Source organism: Filicampus tigris, chromosome 4, assembly GCF_054856515.1.
Source record: "Filicampus tigris isolate MCC_2025a chromosome 4, RoL_Ftig_1.0, whole genome shotgun sequence".
In the NCBI taxonomy this organism is placed as follows: domain Eukaryota; kingdom Metazoa; phylum Chordata; class Actinopteri; order Syngnathiformes; family Syngnathidae; genus Filicampus; species Filicampus tigris.
Window position 1 is genome coordinate 23,191,827 of NC_141220.1, and position 18,766 is coordinate 23,210,592.

Sequence of the window (18,766 nt, forward strand, 5' to 3'; positions counted from 1 at the left end):
AGATGGAAATTAGAGTTGTGCGCCTTCGGTTTAGTACCACGTTGAGTCATAATATGTCGAGCAGCGCTGAGGTCTGCAAGACGTGCAGCATAGTTAAGAGCAAGGAGAGGCGGAGAAGGTCCCCAACAAAGCCAACGGGTGGATTTTGTTGCTTAACTCATATTTCATATAATCATAATGCCTTTTTTTCCAACGAGTGGGCCTGTATAGAACATATTCTTGAAAAAATATGTTTGGGTTGACTTCCACTTTAACGAATAAGCTATGGTTGTTTTAAATACAAAAAGTGTACTGTAGTTCTGTTTAGTTTAACAGTATACTTCAACTGAAAGTGGCAACAATAATTTTAAGCTAGCGTCTTTGGTTTATTACATAGTTTGGTTGAACCTTTTGCTGTTAAATATCTCTGTCCTGCTTATCCTCACTAAGGGGTTTTATTTGCAGAAGAGTGAATGAGAGCAGGTGCTCAAGAGCAATTCAATTGTGTTTTAATAACTTTAAAGTGTGTAAAAGGGATCAAACTAATAATAAAAAAAGATGGTCTATATTTATAGTCTCTTTATGGTGGATTTTCACCTATTGCGGTTAGGTCCGGAAGGTGTCCCCGCAATAAATGGGGTTCACTGTACCGAGACAGCCTCGAGTTGGCTAAGAGGAAGTGAATGATGGCGTTTCTTTGGCTCACTCGCTGGCGCTCACTCCCAATTATGTGAATGAATTTGGCAATGGCACATGAAGCGTTCTGACTCAGCTTTATGTGTTGCCACTTGTGTTTCCACTGCCTTCCTGCCTTTTCTTCTTTTCAAGAGGCTCCCCTGACCTCTCCATCCTCTCTCTCTCTCTCTCTCTCTCTCTCTCTGTCCAGGTACGACCAGGCAGCCCAAGGAGGGGGAGGTGCCGGGGGTGGACTACAACTTTGTGACTGTGGAACGTTTTATGGAATTGGAGCAAAGTGGAGCCTTACTAGAGAGCGGAACTTATGAAGGTGAGTGTCAGGGAAGAGTTGTTTCTGTGATGCGGTTTTGCTGTTTTGACGTACAGTAAGTTCGACTTGAGATCATTTTCATGACTAGGTCTGAGTTTTTTTTTTTTGGTTTTTTTTTGCATAACTGAGTCACTCGCAGTGTAGTGCAGTGGTGTCAAACTCATTTTTTGTTGTGTGCCACATTGGTTTCCCTCTGAGGGTGGTTACGACTGTGAAACCAAATAATTATCATATTATTACTTATCGTCACTGTCGGGAAGAATTCTCGCAACTCCAAAATCACAACTTTTTAGGATTTTTTTTTTTTGTCTTGCTTGAATTACCAAACACTACTGTTCATATCATATACCGTTGCACACCAATATTTTACACAAGAGCACCCCAAAATCATGTTCTATCGGTAATTTACTATGCTTGAAAATCACTAATCTGGACTCCAGACTAACATTTTACTCACAGCACAGTATAGTCCCTAATTTTAAATTGAGTAGTGCTGGAAGAAAATTTATGGGCACACACAGTAAAATGACTTGCAAAGTAAATATTCCTATGTCCCTCCGTTTTCACTGTAACTGATAAATACTAGAACCTAAAATGTTTTGACACAACATAAACCCCGAGTATAAGTTATAAATCTTAAATACTACTTCTACTTGTTCTTAAATACTTGTTGTTCTATTGTTCCGATCATAAAAGTCTTTTGATCCATAAATTGTGAAGTGTATCAGCAACAAAAAAAAACATTTGATTGAGACAAAAATGTAGCTTTACGATTGGTGCGGTGGATAAAATATGCCTATTTATGGAGCCGTGCAAATTTATTACGCTGTCATTCATGAAAATGTTTGGACACGTCACCGGCACCAACTATCCACATCAAAATCTACGATCATGCCGACCTTCTGACCAACCAAGAAGTCTTCACAAACGCAAACCACTGTGGTTAAATCATCTTCCCAAACTTTATTTCAAAATTCTTAGCTCCATGACTGATGCAATAAATAAAACATTGAGCTGACTAAGCAGGATTATGGGCAGCAATTAATCGGGACACATTTACCTTTGTGGCTGATTTGTTTCCTTTTGCACCAAAGCACTACGGCCAGGTGCGGGGTGGCCATTGGGACATACTTTCCCGAACGGCTGATGTATTTCTGGGCCGGAGATGTCGAAGTATAATGCGCGTGTGTGTGTGTGTGTGTGTGTCCATGCCATGTATTTTGCCATGCTGCGAGGGATACATGTACAGATGGAGGGGGCTTGCTGGTTCATTTGCCCAATAGCGTTGTGGGCATGTGTGCTTGAACAAAACCTTAGCACACGCACACACAGACACGCGCACGCACGCACGCACGCTTCTCGGGAGGCATGTGCAGATTGCTTTTTGCAGTTAGATGTGTCTTTTTTGGACAGCTGTGCACTGAGTCATTTCCAAGGTAAATGAGTCACATTTTACATTGAAGACTTGAAAGACTGAAATTGCTCAAAGGTCTTCAACAGTCCCTGAAGCAAAACATTCAACAATATGTTCAATATGTACAATAATTTTTTCCCCCCCCCACTATCATTGAGAAGAAAGCTACGTCCACATGATCAAGTTTTAATCTCAAACTATAAGGCCCCTATTCATCCAATTGCACGTTCACATCGGAGTTTGTCAGGGTTCGTTCAAGGTTCATTCGACAGATGTTCGCCTCTACTTTTCTTGTCGCATGTTCAAAATTTCCTTACCGACCAAAAAAAAAATCACCTAAGCTCTTGGCGAACATCCGCCGAACGTTTATTTTTTTTTTTAACATTCGCGTCATTGAAGGCATCCTGACGAACTCTGACGTGAAGGCAACATTCGCTTCCTTCGAAAACACTCACAATTGTTCGCCGGTCGGTGGGATGGGGGCTTTAGGGGAAATCAACCCAAACATATTTTTTTTCAAGAATATGTTCTATGCAAGCCCACTAGTTGAAACACGGCATTCTGGTTAACATTGTGTTTGTTTAATATGAGTTAAGCATCTTAAGCAGCAAAATCCACCCGTTTTTAGCCATCTCAGAGGGCGGCCATTTTGTTACTTCTGTCGACTGAAAATGACATCACAACTGCTCAGGGCTCAGCTTCAAAAAACAGGTCAGCCGTGATTGGTCGTTACCTGGGCAGTTGTGATGTCATTTTCAGTCAACAGAAGTAACAAAATGGCCGCCCTCTGAGATGGCTAAAAATGGGTGGATTAACTCTTATTCCACAAACGCAATATTTATCAGAATGCTGTGCTTCAACAAGTGGGCTTGCATAGAACATATTGTTGAAAAAAAATATGTTTGGCTTGACTTCCACTTTAAAGGAGACATTTAATTTTTCACAGTTAATAACTGTTTCCGGCTGTCTAAAATCAAAATAACCCGAGGTCAGAGAGAGAGAGAGAGAGAGAGAGAGAGAGAAAGAGTGAAAGAGAGATCGAGCAAAACATTAGGTACAATCTCACTCCAGCCAATATAAGAGTTGTATCAAAAATGATGCTTTTACAAAGATAATAATGCTCCATATTGATTGACACAGTCAGAGAGCTATTCATTCACTGATCAAAAAACATGCTTGCCCTTAATGTGGACGACTTTTGTGTGTAACAAGAAAAGGCAAAGAAAACCTCGTTTGAGGCCATGTGGAGGGATGTCCATGAAGAATTGAACGATAACATACGTGGCCTTTCCGTCTCACCATCTTGGCCTCAATCTGTTAAACATGCCGGAAATCCAATTTGGCCTTGAGTTGAACACAATCCGAGTGCTCTCCTGCTTCCTCCCATGCTTCCATTCAAATAAGGGCTGAGAGCGCCGGCTGATTTCACAATAAATTGTAAAGAAATCCCAAAGGAATGACAAATGACCGTTTAATATGGTCAACAAAGCCATTTAGTGAACCCCGTTTATCACGGGAAATACGTTCTAGACTGTCAGGTTCACACCAAGTGAGACATTAGTAAACAACGCACACAATGAGAAGAAAAGACACTCGGCACAATATTGTCTTTTTTCTTGCAAGGAGAGCGCAGGGAAGTGTACGATTACAGTTACTAAAACCTTCTGCCCGGCTCCCTGCGCCTCCTCTCTTTTTATTTTCTTAGGAGTCCCTGATTACAAAGGTGTTCCAGCTCTAAGGGAAAGGAGAGCTTATTAGAGAACATTTGAACTAAATGTTTCTTTGCACTCCTCCCACAAACTTTAAGGCGTCAATGTTGTGGTGTTGCAACCCTTTCACAATGGATATTTGAACACAAACATTCATGCAACACAAGTAGAGAAATGAAACATTCACAGTCACACACACAGACTCACATATATATAAATATATATATATATACCATAATTGATCGCGATTAATCGTATTTTTCAACCACAATTTTTTACGAAGCTTTGAACAGATTTTTACTTGAGTAAAATCTTGGAATTAATGTAGGGGAAAAAATGTCAATTTAAAGACTGCTCTGATAGCTTTCTTTGACCCGTGAATATTATTCTTTTCCTGTAAAATAAAACTGTTGAACAATACACCAAAGACGTAAAACTAATATGCTATTTGAATTTGGCTTAGCAAAGAGCGCAAATTATTTTGGATTTCTCCAACTCAATCAACTCTAAATACAGACTTGCCTGTACCCAGTAAAAACTCATTATGTTACAAAAAAAAAAGAAAAACATTGCTTAAAAACTCTGCGACATAGCAGAGCACAAACAGGGAACCTCGAAATAGCAGAGAAACATTTGACGGCAGATCTCTGACAGGGTTAGCAGCGGGTTCTCCGGTGAGCATGCAATGAGCACTTTCTCATCTTCCACCAGATAATTAACCCGTTTTTTTTTCACTGTCTTTGAATGCAACAGCAGGTTCCAGCTCCCCAACAAATGCTGCTGCTTTGCCCCAAGGGACAGTCAGGCTACAAAGCAGGTGTGCGAGAGCAGGCCGAGTCGTCATTGGGGCGTGTGCGTGCGTTCGCGCGTGTGTGAGCGTGCGTGTTTTTGGGGGTTTGGAGCAGATGTGGTACAAAGGCTAGAGGCCTCTGATGTTCATCGCTGTGTGGTCGGAAGCTGTCGGTCTGTGGTAATATTTCATTTCACTTCTCATGCCATGGCGACTTTACGGGATGAATTATAAATGATAGAACAGGGGACGTATACATCCAACGGTCGTGATACAGCTTTTATTCATTCTTTTGAAGAAACACGTTTTTTGTTTGTTATAGTTGAATGATGTATTTTTGGACATTGTGCAAGCGTCAGTTTTGCTTAAGCCAAATTCCGTTTTTGCAGTTGTAATAAGGGATGACTCACATTTATGGACAGCGGTTTTATACACACTATGAGGCCACTTTCTCCTGAGAACCAACTGTTCCGAGCCTCACTTTTGTTTCATCAGCAGGTTGAAACGGTAATGATGTGAAATATTAAAGTCAGGGAATGTGCAAAAGAAAATCATTGAAGAAGAGTGCATATTTATGTTACGATTCTGAGAAATATGACGTCATTCATGGAATGAATGGTGAATGCTGGGGCAGTCACTTTGGATTATTTTTGAGAATCGGTTCTATTGATTATTCCATCGATTAATTGAATCAGATAGGATACAATTCGATTATGCGTTAAAAGTGTATTACAAAGCCTTTTTTTCCTGATTACTGTTTATTAACTAATTATTGTTGTTTATTTGCTATTGTTTAGTGGTTAATAACACTCAACAACAAGTCAACAACAATGAAGCGCCTGCCAACATGGCCGCCACTTTGGTACACTTTTTAGCCTACTTTAGCCTACTATAAATCTGTGTATCCTGTAACGAGAGCACCGTAACCCAGAAACACGCGACCAGTCTCTGTCTGTTGACGGCACCACGGCACTGTGGCCAAATGCGGCCAATACTGGAATTAACAGAGTTAAACAGCTACTTTAGAAGTGTCGTTTTAAGTAGACTGGGCACTGTTTTCTGTCCGTTGGTTTGGGGTCCGTTAAATTGAGGTTTCACTATGAGGTTCACCTCATTTGTGAGTTGTGTATATAAGATGCCTAGAGGACCTTTCGTACTTTCCTCTTGCTCTCCACTTGACCGTGTTTAACATCCCACTTTTCTATAATAGTGTTAAAGAGTGTTATAGTATGTTAACACACGTGCAAAGTGACATAGCCGAGGGTGTTTTACCACAGAGCAGGTGCACATTTGTTCCTGTAATTGATTCCTTTTGTAGCCGCTAATGTGTTCCACAGGTTGAGTGACACAGTGGGGAGTCGACGTAGTAGTGGTTTTATTCTTTGGCTTGTGACTCAGCATGAAACTTGTGTTTTTTTTTTCTTATGTTATTAATTTATTGTGTTATTGTTAACTGTCTTTGTTATTGTATGACAAATTTTGCTCCAAGTACAGCAATTTGTATGCAGCCGTGTTTGTTTTTAAAGTGCTCTACAAAGTTGAGTCGAGTAGAAATTGCTCCCTGGTTGTTTCACATTTCACATTTGTATTTACACAGCTTTGGGGTTTTTTAAGATGTTTTCTGTTTGCTGTGACGCTTCATTCTCTTACGCTGGATTAAGTCCCGGGCCACTATCACAAGCTAATACAATTATTACAGTCAGGCACATGCATTTTGCAGAACTATAAAAAATATCTATTTCCACTAAACGTAGAGTGTAATATGGGCGATGTAGTATAATTTTGAGGATCTGGATAAAGTTATGTATTGAAATATCTGGCATGTTTATTATTTGTTTCTTTTTTATTCAACTCATTAAATGAGTAATACAAATAACAATAAATTGTAAAGTCTGGATTTTATGAGGAAAAGTCCAAAGTTTGTCAAATTCATAATGCCTTTAGAATAACAGTCATAATGTTACAATTACAAGGTATGGATTTCCCACATGAAATCGTAATGTTGCGAAAACAATTGAAAACAACAGATGATGTCATAATATAACGATAATAAAGTTGCAATATCGCGAGAAAACAATCAAAGTTTTGAGATAATGTCATCATGTTACAATAATAAAGGAAAACACTCACAAAGTTCGGAAGTAACTTCCCCATGTTACCAGAATAATTGTAAAGATCTAACATAACATCATAATGTTACAAGAATAACATCACAAGAAATTGTAGAGTCCTAATGTTGCAAAACAAAAAAATGTGTTAGATTTAATAAATGAATTCAAATGTTATTCCAAGATAAATAATTGCACATTTAACATTAATTTGATCAAATAATTGCTTAATTACAAAAATAAATAATGACATTTTAATCTGATAAGAACTAATTATATCACTATTATTATTTTTTCTTATCGTTCAAATAAATCGTTTGACGTACAATTGAACTCTTTTTGTGTCTCTCTTTGGTGTCCGTTAGATAACTTCTACGGCACACCCAAGCCACCAGCAGAACCGTCCCCAGCTGCCCCTCCTCTTAATGTGAGTGAGGCCCTACTGCCCGGAGCCCGGCCCAGCGCCCAGGGCAAGAGGAAGAGGAACCAGTCGGTCAGCAACATGGAGCAGCGCGCCAGCCTGGAGCCGCCCGAGGAGGAGGAAGAGGAGAGCCCCGTCGTCAACGGCAACGGAATGGCCATCACGCCAGGTAGGACACATCCCAGCTAATGATTGCGGAGGTTATGTTCAAGAAGCACCTGTGAAAATCGTGTCATTTCGTAGAACGACGTCCGCTAGCTTAATGCTAACATATAATGTGAAACGCCATAGATGGGCCAACGTTAGCATAATTGAAAAGCTTTAAACAACTGCCCGTTTAACACATGGAGCAGCAACACATACAAAGCAAAGACATATTGTCTCTTCTTATTGTTGTTATTGTTCTTATTCTTAATTAATAACAACAAAAGAGTCTACAAATAACATGCATGAATATTATATACACTATATTACATTTAAAACATCAGAGACATTAAAAAAAGGTCTTGTTGTATTGCACAACTTGTACAGGATCGTTTTCATTTTTCAATTTTGACTTGACTTTAACTGCAATCTTGTCATTTCAAACTGGGTTTGAAATGCGCTCGTATGACTCTGCGCATGTGTACCTAATGAAGTGTCCAGTGGCATTAGCATCACTTTTGGATCCCCTACTTCCAATACCATGGAAAATATTTCACTCCATCAAATTTGGGCGAGGGGTAAATTCTTTTTGGCAGCCCCAAACTGTCCCGTGGGTTGTTGCTCACGAGCACACAGGTGGAATTGAATATAAACCAGCGGCTGCATTCCATTTTTATTTCCCCCCCCCCCCTCCCCCCGATGGGAGAAATAAGGAGTTTACTTTCCCTCTTCAGTCTGTCTCTTGTCTGCCGCTCGTCAATAAATCTGTCCCGCCGACTGCACCCGGACCGCTCGTTGCCAACATTAACACGCTGGGCTCGGGGTCGATGCGACTGCACCGGGTCCATAAACATATATAACACGAGCCTCAAAGGCACCTTGATGGCTTCTCGATTATCTTTGTTCCGAGTGTCATTTGTGCCTTCGCCGGCCTTGCTGCTTGGTTTGGATTAATACGACGCCCATCGCTCGTTCTCCTCTTTCTCCCGACCTCTCGTCCCCCCCCCTTCTCCGTCTCCTCCTCAGCCGGCCTGGCTCGTCGCAGCGTGTCATCGTGTTTAGCCTCCTCGTGTGTTGTGCTATTTTTGCTTCTACATCTGGCCTTTGACAGAAACAACCTCCAGTGATCCCTGTGCGGTTTTTTTTTCTCCTGAAGCAGAGAAGCAAAAGGCTCCGCATCAGTTGATGCTCATGTTGAAAGACTCGCATTCAATATAAGAAAGCTTTGTTTGATTAGTAGTTGGTTTTTGTTTTTGGGCCATGAGGTGTTCCGATAGTTTTATGTGAATTAGAAAAGAGGAAAAGAAAAGAAGGAGAAAATCGTTTTTTCCCCCCATACAAACAAAGCAAGAGATAATAGAAAAGTATGAAAAGGGGATGCGTTTGGTCCATCTCGCCAAAGAATATGACCGTAATGTATCGACAGTCGCCACGTTATTAAATCAGTTCTTTACAAAACGCCAGGCAAAAAACACTTCTGAGAGAGAACATGAACCAAAGAGGGCAAAAAGCGATGAGGACAGCAATTAAAAGGTAAACGACCATCATTTTTATTCTTTACCCTCTTCTTTGTTTTTACATTATTCACAACTCTCTTATTGTGCGATAATCTAATCGTAACATGTATTTGTTACATGTTTTGATGCATTTTTATGCTTTATAAAACATTTATGTCTGAATATTGGGGGGCTTGGAACGGATTAGGGCATTTACATGGAAAACGCGTCTCTACTTACAAAATTTTCTACTTCTTCCAGAACCAATTAATTTTGGAAGTAGAGGTACCACTGTATTGTGAATGAAAAAAAAAAATTAGGGATTTATTCAAAGGACGTGACGTGTCATAGCTCGGGTGACCATATTTGGATTTGCAAAAAATCTGTAGATACAGATACTGAAATGATTAACATACCGTCGCTGTCCTGTGAAAATAACTTATGTCCAATTTTGGAATTTTTTAAAAATTTCACATTAATGCGATGTCTGTAACGCGGAAACACCATTCACGTAAAAATAAGGAAAAAAAACTAAAAAATGGACATAAGTGTTTTTCACAGGACAGCGACGATATGCGATATGGGTGTTGCATATTGCAATATCGATATCATTGCAATATTTAACCTAAAGTAATTACATGTTTATTATTTAATGAAATAAAAAAATGTTTTCATGCAGAAAAAAGATGAATGAATATTCTTATCTAATTCTTGTTAGTATTGCCCCTAGATAATGCTCTCCTATTGGATGGCGATGTGCAATTAAATTTGCATCTGATTGGTCAAAGTCAGATTAAGGCATACATTTCCATATGAATTTGAATGAGGCTTTTGCATTCTGCATTGCATGTGCTATTACTGTAGTGACAATATTTTTCAATATATTGTCCAGCCCTAATTTAAATGATGCCTCCTCTGTTTGGGTAGAAAATAAAACAAAAAAACAAAATAGAAGCTATCTTAATGTGAACAATGTTCATCTTAATGTGTGAATGCAAAACGCCATAGAGGGACTAATGGAAATTAGAGTAGACGTTAGAATAATAATAATAAAGCTTTAAACAACTGCTATGTTTACACACGGAGCAGCATCGGTGCTCACATGCATATATTCTGGTCTGTGGGAATGACAGCCAATAGTACAGTTTAGTTGGGGACCTTCTTTGGACTTCAGTACATTTCAGAATGTGTACTTGCTTTACTTTTACTTATTTACAGGAGTTGAATGAGTACTTTTGCCAGATGTGCATTGAATTCCGCCACTCTTTGCTGCAGCACTTTTCGGTGAAAGAAGCATAAATAATGCCGCAATCTTGGTCATAGTCACCCCCCCGAAGCCACACATGTGGTGTGTGTGATGTCGAAAAAAGAGCTGGTGGCATCTATTGTCACTCTCTAAATCCTCCCCTTGTGTTTGTGACTCACTCCCTGACCCTGAAAGTCTCTGTCTTTGCCGGTTTCTCTCTTTCTGACGTGCTGTGTGCTCCTCATGTTCGCTGTCCTCAGAACCCTCTCGCCCTCGCTCGCTCGCTCTCTCTCTCTCTCTCTCCTCTTCTCCCTCCTGGGGGTTCACAGCTCGGCTTCATTGACTCATCATGCATGCCGTGTGTAGTGTGCAGTGTGAGTCCAGGTCTGCATATGTGCGTGCGTGTGTGTTCTTCCCCTGAAAAAAAAAAAAAAGAGTCGGACTGGCATTTCCAAGTATTTGCAAGAACTAGAATAGAGCACACACAACTCTTATCAAACGCGATGAGTTTTCGCTTCCTCCTTCATGGAGGTTGAGGTAAGATGAAAGGACCACACCATTTTTTTTTATGATGAAGGATTCAATCCCAGGAATTTAATTCTATTTTTTTCACATTTTTTCAAACGTTGGGGTAAAAGAGGGTCTGGAAATGTCTGGCAGTGAATGAGTTAATAAGAAATGAAAAATGCCCACATTGTTTAGTACCGAGGTTGAAAGGTTAAAAAAAATATATATATACAATGCAATACAACTTTATTTATATTGCGTATTTCATAACATCTGCAGCTGTAACAAAGCACTTTATATTCAACAAAAATAGAATTAATACAACAACAAAGACAGTGAAAGCAATAAATTAAAACACAAATGAATGATATCGTAGACACCGGAAAACCGGCTAAGTTTATATGGACACATTTATTTGGATTAAAAGCCTGATCGGAAAAAATGTACAGTCTATTCAGGATATTCTGACCCGGAGATCAAGCCCATTCCGATCAAGATTTTATCCCGAACGAGAGGGGTGGTTTATATTGATTGATCATCCAATTGGCGCGCATGAAAATATTCTGACATTTCGGAACAAACCGCCTTTACCGCGCATGTCTGTGATGTCGTTATACGCGTTTCTGTTGTTCCCGGAAGCTAGTAGAAGCAGAGCGAGCGAAAGGCATAGCGGGCACAAGGCTTAACTGGTTCATTTGCGGCTCCATTAGGAAGTGTTAACTTGACGTGACAGCGCAAACGGGAAAAATATGTGAAATAAATCTAAGTTTGATCAATCTGCGCTTGTCAAAATAATTTGTTGTGATCGAACTTGCGATACATGACCACGCAAGTCTGAATCGGATCAATATTTTTAGTGTCTATGAAAACAGTGCATCTAATCGTAATTTTTCTCCGAACTCTGATCGGTTTAAAGAAATTTTGTCCACTGATTTCTAGCGCATCCCATAACACAACATAACTCAAAATCATTTACACGATATGTTTTTAATCTTTATTCATCCATATTATTCACTCTGATAATCGAGGATTATAATATTAGGAAATTATAATGCAACGGTTCTCCCCGTGCAGAGTCCAGCGAGCACGAGGACAAGAGCACCGATGCATCCGGGGAGGTTGCCGTGGAAACCTGCAGCCAAGCGGCAGCCACCAGCGAGGCTCCCACCGAGGCGGAGGATGCACCCAAATCTCCAGACAAGTCCCCCAACAAAGTCCCGGATGTGGACGAGGAAGAGCTGGGCCCTCTGCCTGACAACTGGGAGATGGCGTACACTGAGAAGGGGGAGGTCTACTTCATCGAGTAAGACAAAGAACCATGAATAGATTTTTATTGTCAGGGTACAGTGTGTTCCAACAGAGTCACAACCTCTGCGTGATATTCCATGATCTAATGAGGTATATGATACTCAAATAGTGAAATAGAGCAAAAACGAAATGAAAAGCAATACATGTTATAATTATTTAAATGAATTCTTTATCAATGTATTCATAATGATGATGATGATGAGGATTTATTATCAGGGGTGCACATAAGAATTTTGTCATGGTTCTCAAATGAGCACCAGAGGTTGTTGTTTGGTGCTCATTTTTATCCCGACCTACCGATCTCATTGCTGAACTTGAGGAAGTCAACACAAAATGTTTCTTGACAATAATATATTCTATGCGCCTACACTAGTCAAAACACAGCATTCTGATTAATGTTGCGTTTGTTTGCTTCAGAAAACAGATGAGTCGTGATTGGTGATTATCTGAGCCCTGAGCAACTGTGATGTCATTTTCAGTTCACAGCAAGTGGCAAAATGGCCGCCGCCTGAGATGGACAAAAATGGGTGGATTTTGCTCTTTATCTCATATTCCACAAACGCAATATTAATCACAATGCCGCCATTTGACTAGTGGAGTCTCATAGAACATATTTTTGAAAAGAATTAAAAGAATCTAATTGCAACAAAACAACATTGCTGTATACTAGGGCTACACAAGTTACAGCTAATTAAAATAATACAATTTACTGTTTTTCTATTTGAAAAATGAATTGCCCACCTCTGACTTACTGTATGGGACACTGTAATCAGCTAGCTTACTTAGCACAGTTCTCAAGGGCCGCCGTTTGGTGTGCACTCTTTTTTTTTTTTTTTTTTTTTGCACCACGGACCGCTTTTGCGTAAGGACATACAATATTTTGACAAACCATTGACGCCGCGGCTCAGCGTCATGGAAATAACTGTCTTACGACGCGTTCATCCACCGTCTCATTCCGGAATGTAACCGTTAGCGGTTAGCCCACCTAGCCAAGCCAGCCGCCACAAGCGGTTGTTCATAGGCGACTACGCAACGTGCCGCGAGGCTAAACTTCAAAATAAAAACAAAACAAGTCTTAATGTCCATGGATATCAACGCCTTACTTAACTTTACTTTAAAGTTGTCCCTGTTGTTGTGGTGTCTGATTTGACTTTGAATTGAAGCCGGACTGACCTATTCTTAGTGTGCAAATCACAGTGACAGACTTGGACTAGAGCGCAGTATTCATTTTCCAGTCCTCATACATACCGGTGCACCGCTTATGTGCACCCCTGATTCTTCTTCTTCTTCTTCTTCTTAATTAGTTGTAGTAGTAGTGGCCGTGGTACAGTATCTCCTTTGCGTAGTTCTGCACCACTGCTGCCACAATAGTAAACATGTTAAACATCTCGTCTCTGATAGTGGCAAAGTATAGGGTGCATTGAGTATTTTTGTTACTGTGCATTCAACACAATAGTGCAGTCAGATCAGATCCTCTTTTGCCCTCGGTGGACAGGATTGACGTAGAGATATGCCAGTTTGGGGAGTTTCTCCTAAAAGTTCATGAGATGGAAATTGTAGAACCTTGTCGAAATCCACCACAGCGTTCCGCCAGACTGCAAGGCAAGTGTAAAAAGCTGAATTCCCCAACTGGGGATTTAACTCAAGTCAGTGTCGAGGTAAAAAAAACAAAAAAAAACATGCTGCAGGATAAAGTAGTCCAAGTGTCAAACCTTCTGTCCGAGGAGCTTAAGAGTCCAGTTTGGAGTGTGAGTCTCACGTGAGGAAATTGGTGAGGAAGAAGTAAAAAAAAAACCCCCTCTGAGACAAAGTGGTGGGAAAAAATGAGCGGCTGAAGCTGTCAAGCATCTCTAGCATGAAGGATGGGAAGATCCCTTGTCGTAGCTGTTGTCGTGGCAACCAGGAGTTTGAACTGTGGGTTGCCAGCATAAACAATAAAGGGAGGTACTTCACTTTGAATGGATGCTTTTAAAAATGTCAGCTCGGAAGAACTCACAATAGTAGACACTCCATGGCAACAATATTCGGCACACCTGCTCAATCTCAGGCTGGATTTACACAGCAATTAGCCAATTTGGATGTAACGCCATTAGACCCCTTCACCGTGACGTCACATGGACTTGTGGGTGGCAAGAGACTGAGCCTTCGCAGATCGCTCCATCGGAAAACAAACCCTTCTATCATTTGGCCAAATAGCTTGAATGATGATTTCAGCCTTCATTAGAAGTTTTTAATGTGTGACATTTCAGTTGAAAAGAAGACACTTGACAATTGAATGAATTTTTTCGAAAAGCGAGACGGAATGCTGGCTGCAATTGACATTTCAACAAGTTGACTCAAAAATAGACATGGTGGAAATTCAGACACAATAATTGAGAGTGTGATGAATTAAGACTTTTCTGACGTGCTTTTTTAAAGCTGAAATTGATAACATGTTGGAGAGCTAACATTAGCTAGGTCTTATGCGTCACTAAATTACTCAAAAAGCTAAGATAAGATTTTTACATGCCTGTGAGAAAATGTCTTGCACAATCCAAATAATGGAGATTTGGTTCCCAGTCTGTCCATTTAGAAAAGGCTATTACGTCTTGCAATCTTCACGGTGCAACTATTTACGACGCCCGCACCTCTTCATCCTCCTCACCTACAAAACGATATCTTAAATAAGGTATTATTCGGTGCATACAATATTTTAGCTTCTACTTGCGTACTGAGTGTGAGTTTTGCCACCTCTGTTTTGGCACATAGTCGTGTTAGATTTTTCACCCTCTGCGTTCTGTGTGGTTTGTTGTGTAAACTTCCCAACACCGCCAGACCTCTCTATTGAATAATTGATGCACCTTAATGTTTGCTAATCAGGCCCGCTCACTTGGATCCAAGTCGTTAGTGTTACTTTGATCTAACGATCTTCTCTCGCTTGTCGTTTTCGTCTTCTCGTGCAGCCACAACACCAAGACCACGTCATGGCTGGATCCTCGGCTGGCCAAGAAAGCGAAGCCTCCAGAGGAATGCAAGGAGGACGGTGAGTGCCAAAAGTGCAAGTCCACAATCCATTTGTGAATTGGTGTTTATCAGAGTTGAGCTGCCAGTTGTTTTGTAGGCAGTGTTTCATCTCGCCGCTTCCTGCTGTTTTCATACCTGCTTGTCGATTTAGCACTTTGGCACCAAGCTGTTGTGTTTATATGGGTGGGAGCCTTCCGGTCGTGCACTAAAACTTGCATGCGATTTGTTTCCTTTTGTAGTAACAATGTAAACCTTTAGAAAGAGATGTTTTATGAGAGCAACACAACTGTCATCGCACAGCAAGATGATTGACACACATTTTGTCGTTGTTCTTTGTCGGGTTTTCTCCGTGTGTGTGTGTGTGTGTGTGTATATATATATATATATATATATATATATATATATATATATATATATGCATGCATACATACATACATACATACATACATACATACATACATACATGTATATATTTAAAAAATAATTTAAAAATGTGGCCCTTGAGAACAATAGCTTGCCCACTCCTGCTTTAGAGGTTCCACTATGCATGCGCAAAGACAACTTTTGGGTGTGCTTTTTGGGGAAATGAAAGTATTGTAGAAAGAAAAAGGTACACACTGTTGTCAATTGATAGTAACAGTATAACAGCAGGCAAACATCACCACTGCTGTCATAGGTTGTGAATCTCCACAGACTTAATCAATTCCTTCTTTGAGTCTAAATCACCCGCAGACCCCCCCCCCCCCCACCCCCACGCCGCCTCACCCCACACACACAAACCCCTCGTGCAACCCATCACCCGCCATCTATTCTCCTCCTCCTCTGCCTTGCTTGTTCATTTTCTGTCATTCCCTCGTCCCTGCCTGGTAAAGAGCCAAAGTGTGCCCAGAATTCCAAGTACGGTGCTGGGCTCTGCACAATCGCAATCTTACTTCCGCTAGACACACCGGCGCATACTGTTGCCAAAACTGACATTCTTCATCTATCACCTGAACCAAGGCAAACATTGCTTTTCAGCTGCAGAAATAAAATTGCAGATCGCTTCCCTCTTTTTTTCCTGTCTAGGGCCAATGATCACTAAGTTCTTTGTGTCTCTGTTAATGGATTTTCAAATCAGCACACGCCTTGTCTTTGACTGACATGGCGGTGTGGTTTGCCGCTGTTTCATTTGCCTCTGTCAATCAGCAGACTTTGCAGGGAAATAGGAAGAAAAAAAAAAAAAAAAAAAAAAAGCTTAACATACCTCAAGGGTTTCCAATGTGTAATCTAACATAAGTGAGTTCAATTAGACCATGTTTATAGGCTTAACCGCTCCATTTCCCAATGACTGCTGCCTCGTCAGTCCAAGGAAATCAATGGTGACACTTGACCGTGTAGAACCTTCACGGGAAGACAGATTATTGATGGACAGTAACCAGTGGTCGGCCAAGTGATTGGTAAATTAGTCTTCTGTGGGGATTTACCTGACTGACTCTACCTCTTAACTCATTCACTGCCAGACATTTTCAGACCCTCTTTTACCCTAAAGTTTGAAAAAAATAGAAAAAAATATATAAATGCGTTCCTGGAATTGAATGGCTGGAGTGGAAAAAGACAAATAAATCCGTCAATGGCAGCGAATGAGTTAATACCACCATTATCATGTCGCCATCCAACATGCTTGGGGCACTTTCTTGGAATTCAGGTTCTAAGTGTAGGTCAGGGCAAAGAAGACCTCCCTGACCCGAACACCCACCACAGACTGGAACTATCAATCTGTGCCTCGCCGACCATGCAGAGTCTGCTGGGTAATCTCCTGTAGTCTGGCTCCGTGTAGTATCTGGGGAAGGGAGCGCCGCAACTGCCAAAAAAGCAAACAAACATTTATGAACCTCCTGGATGAGAGAACACATCCTCTGGAGCGAGTGCCTTCCAGCAGTGGAAGCCAGGAAACATTATTTTTTATCAGGGAAAACAGCCGCTTGGACGGAGGAGGCATGCGCGGCAGCAATAATCCAGCACCCTGCTCGCGCTCATCCACATATTGTTCTCCATTTCCACGATGGCTCTCTTTTTACTTTGTGCAACAGTGCGTTTCAGCACACGTTCAGCGGCAATATGGTCATTAAAAATGCATGTATTTGCTCAACGCTACAGTTGATTTTCATGTCATGTCAAACTGAGCCATAATGAAACTTTTACAAGAAAAGCCCTTGTAAAACATGGGATGTAATATGCAGCGCTGTTGAAAAGGTCATTTTATTGGTAAATGCAGTGGTGTCTTGACATACAAGGATCGTGACTCACAGTTTTTTTGAGATAAGAGTCATCGTTTTGTTTTGTTTTTTTATCAAGAACAAAGAAGAAAAGGATTGTAATCGTAAAATATAAACATAGCTTAACCTTAATTTCAGGTGGAGCTCATTTTCAACTTATTTTGATGCAGCAGCTCCTCAACCTGCACATTGACAGTCTGCATGTTTCTGGAGGAAAATAGCTAATGGATGGATAAAAATGATAAAAGAATTAATTGAGTATTAATACCGCATATAAAGTCCCCTCCCTACTCTCTCGGTCACACCTCTTTCTGTACCATCAACCAAAAGGCAGATAACCAATGCGTTGTATTACGTTGTAAACTGCTACAAGGATCCAACTTACAGCATTTTAAACCTGATTCTCAACCAGTGTGCCTTGGCACATTAGTGTGCCGTGAGAGATCTTCAGGTGTGCCGCGGAAAATTACCCAATGTCAATTATTTAGACAAAAAAAAAAATCAAATAACTTTTTGGGTCGTAAATGTATCCATGCCAACCACACGGAGTAACATAGCGTCCGCATGATCTGATTCCAGATAGTGTCGCCCGTCGGCTAAACACTTGGACGTGGCTTCAGGGAATAGTGTGGGAGTGGTTTTTAAATAAATTGGTCCACTGTGGGGCAGAAGTGCACACTTGCTCGCTCATTTTCAGACGCGTATTCAAAAATAGGGGGATAAGAAAAGCTTTATTTAGTTGTTTAATTTCACACACTTTTGGTCAGCGGTCATTGCAGGGACCCGACTGTTTGTATACAAGCAATTCAAAATTCAATTTTCCAAGCCTTCTTAATGTTTTTGTCACGTTTTGAATAATTAACCCGCGTAGGAATAACTGTGCTGTTGGCGCCCTTACATTTTAAAAACCATGCGACATTCCTACAGTGCACTGAGTGACTGTCAAGTCAATCTCCTTGTTTTGGTTCACATTATTTGCGCATGAAGTATGGGCCAATAAAATATAGATGTAGACAAGGAGAGTGGATAAAACAATGCATGAAGAGCTTGACGATGCGCTTCGCAAACTACCCGTTTGCGCCAGTGGCGAAGGGAAAAAAAAAAAAAAAAAAAAAAAATCACTCTTGGAAGTCGTGCTCTTGTATCTTCTGTCACTGCTCCCTTTATGTCACGGATTTGTTTCTGTTGCAGTCTTTCTTTTTTTTTTCGCAGTGTCACACTGTAACCTCATTCCCGATTCCCTTTTCTCAGGCCTCCCGAGCTGCGTTCAGGGTGATTTGAGGAGACGATTGTTTACGTCGGTGCGTTTGAGCCAAAGTGTAACTCGCGCGGGTTGTTGTGCGCCTGCCGCGCCCACTTGTATATTTAGATATCATCTAT

General features: G+C 40.7%; 1 protein-coding gene across 6 annotated transcripts in view; it reads left to right on the forward strand.

Annotated features, from left to right (window-relative positions):
• Positions 1–18,766, forward strand: part of magi2b (membrane associated guanylate kinase, WW and PDZ domain containing 2b) — a 111,947-nt gene that overhangs the window by 44,885 nt on the left and 48,296 nt on the right. For all 6 annotated transcript variants that reach the window (XM_086027246.1, XM_086027248.1, XM_086027247.1 and 3 more), the window contains exons 3-6: positions 866–985; positions 7,372–7,596; positions 11,895–12,123; positions 15,071–15,150. In XM_086027246.1, the coding sequence (XP_085883372.1) occupies positions 866–985; positions 7,372–7,596; positions 11,895–12,123; positions 15,071–15,150 (654 nt within the window). The remainder of the gene's footprint in view (positions 1–865; positions 986–7,371; positions 7,597–11,894; positions 12,124–15,070; positions 15,151–18,766) is intronic.